Here is a 2,500-nt window from a genome sequence, read left to right on the forward strand (position 1 = left end):
GCAAACCGTTACGAATAGAACAAAATGGACGTTCTCTCTCCGCCCACAGCCTGTTCTTCAAGTTCTACCTGAGCGTTCGAAAATGGCTCGCCGCTCGAGTGCCAGCGCTAGCAGTGCCACTCAGGGCCGACGAGGAGAGTGCCATCGCCCCTTACCAACGGCCGCCCTTCGCCAGCACGCAGGTCTTCCAGCAGGTAAAGTACATCTAAGTTCTTATCTATTATAATTATTACTATTATTATTATTATTGTTATTGTTATCATTGTTATTATTATTGTTATTATTATTGTTAATAATAATAATAATAATAATAATAATAATATTATTATTATTATTATTATTATTATTATTATTATTATTATCATTTTATTCTATTTTTTATTTGCTTTATTTATTTACTATCTTTCATTATTTTTATTATCTTATCTTATTTTATTTTGTATTTTTATTATTGTTTTATTTATTATTATTATTATTATTATTATTATTATTATTTATTTTATTTAATTATTATCTTTTTTTTTAATGAAAGAAAACTGGATTGTGATGATTCCTTATTTCCATGTGAGTCTGTTTTTCCCTTGCTCTTTGCATGGTAGAATTGTTTGCGTTTTGGTTAATTGGTCACGGAAGTCATAGGCGGTCTGTTCTACGGGGAATATTAAGTGAATCATTTGCATAATCTCCTTCTTTCCTTCCTCCTTGCCATGTTGCTACGTATCTTCACTTATCTATGTAAATTTCTGTCATATTTATATCTGTCTCTTTATCTATGTATATACATTCCTGTCGTATCTATATCTATCTGTTTATATATTTATCTAACTATATCTCCATCCATCCATCTATCAATCTATCTGTATATATATTCATCTATCTATCTGTCTATCTATCTATCTATCTGTCTCCCTGACTTTCTATCCATCCATCTATCTATCTATCTATCTGTCTATCTGTCTCCCTAACTCTCTATCCATCCATCCATCTATCTATCTATCTATCTATCTATCTATCTATCTATCTGTCTCCCTTACTCTCTATCCATCCATCTATCCGTCCACCCATCTATCTATATATCAATTTATATACTATAAACAAAACAACAAGAAAAAAAATGAAAGACATGAACAAAACAAACAAGATACATAAATAAAATAAACAAGATACAGAAAACAAACAAGACACATGAATCAAATAAACAAGAAACATAGATAAAACAAACAAGATACATAAATAAAATAAACAAGATACAGAAAACAAACAAGATACATGAACAAAACAAACAAGACACATAAACAAAAGCAAGATACAGAAAACAAACAAGACACCTAAATCGGCTGATCCAAAGTCAACGCGAACGCTCAGGTCGACAGCAGCGCGAAGTCGCACCAGCCCGTCGGCCGGCCGCTGGTCCACGCCTCGGGCTACAAGCAAGCAACCGGAGAGGCCGTTTACGTGGACGACATACCGCGGGTCGAGCAGGAGCTCTTCGCCGCCCTGGTCCTGTCCTCGCGCGCCCACGCCAAGATACTGGGGATCGATGAGACGCCGGCGCTGAGGGAGGAGGGCGTGGAAGCCTTCTACTGCGCCCGAGATATCTCCCGTAGGTGGAACTCGTGTGTGTTTGGGGGAGATTTTGGGTGTGTGTGTTTGTAAGAGTGTGTTTGTAAGTGTGTGTGTATGTGTTTGTGTGTTTAGATGTGTTTAGATGTTTGTGTGCGTGTGTATGATTTTGGATGTGTGTGTTTGTGTGTTTGTAAGTGTGTGTGTGTGTGGGGGGGATGTATTTGTGTGTGTTAAATCAAAACCCAAGATAAATCTATTTTTATATTCATTTAATTATATTTTGGTCTTTATATACTCACACAGCACACGCTTGGTGCACACATACGCACAAAATCCTGAAAAGATAAATAAATAAACAAATAAAACCAGCAAAAACTTACCCCAAAAAAATGTATACACGACAAATAAAACACCACCACTTTCTCTCACCTTCCTTCCAAACACCTGCACACCAGCCGTTTCCTCCTCCTCCTCAAACACCATCTTCTTCATTTCAGGGGAAAAGAACCAGTTGGGCACATTTGAGCCTGACGAAGAGGTGTTCGCGAGTGAAAAGGTGACATGTGTTGGCCAGGTGTTGGGTGTCGTGGTGGCCACCGACCCGGCCATCGCTCGGAGGGCCACCAGGCTCGTGCGCGTGGACTATCAGGACCTGGAGCCTCCTGTTGTTACGATTGAGGTAAGGGGGAGGGAGTGAGGGAGAGGGAGTGAGGGAGAGGGAGAGGGAGGGAGGGAGAGGGAAGGAGGAAAGAGGGGAGGAAGCGAGAGTGAGTGAATGAACGAGAGAGATAGGGAGAGGGAGAGAAGGAGGGAGAGGTAGTGGTAGAGGGAGAGAAGGAGGGAGAGAGAAAGAGAAGGAGAGCGAGAAAGAAGGAGGGAGAGGAAGAGAGAGTGAGTTAGTGAGAGAGTGAGCGAGTGAATGAGAGGAGGGAGA

General features: G+C 40.0%; 1 protein-coding gene across 1 annotated transcript in view; it reads left to right on the forward strand.

The window, feature by feature from the left end:
• The window catches only part of LOC119584798 (xanthine dehydrogenase/oxidase-like), a 31,022-nt gene that overhangs the window by 19,908 nt on the left and 8,614 nt on the right, over positions 1-2,500 (forward strand). The window contains exons 14-16 of the mRNA XM_037933442.1: positions 50-194; positions 1,366-1,603; positions 2,064-2,245. Coding sequence (XP_037789370.1) covers positions 50-194; positions 1,366-1,603; positions 2,064-2,245 — 565 coding nt within the window. The remainder of the gene's footprint in view (positions 1-49; positions 195-1,365; positions 1,604-2,063; positions 2,246-2,500) is intronic.

The sequence above is a fragment of the Penaeus monodon genome, chromosome 18 (assembly GCF_015228065.2).
Source record: "Penaeus monodon isolate SGIC_2016 chromosome 18, NSTDA_Pmon_1, whole genome shotgun sequence".
Taxonomy (NCBI): Eukaryota; Metazoa; Arthropoda; class Malacostraca; order Decapoda; family Penaeidae; genus Penaeus; species Penaeus monodon.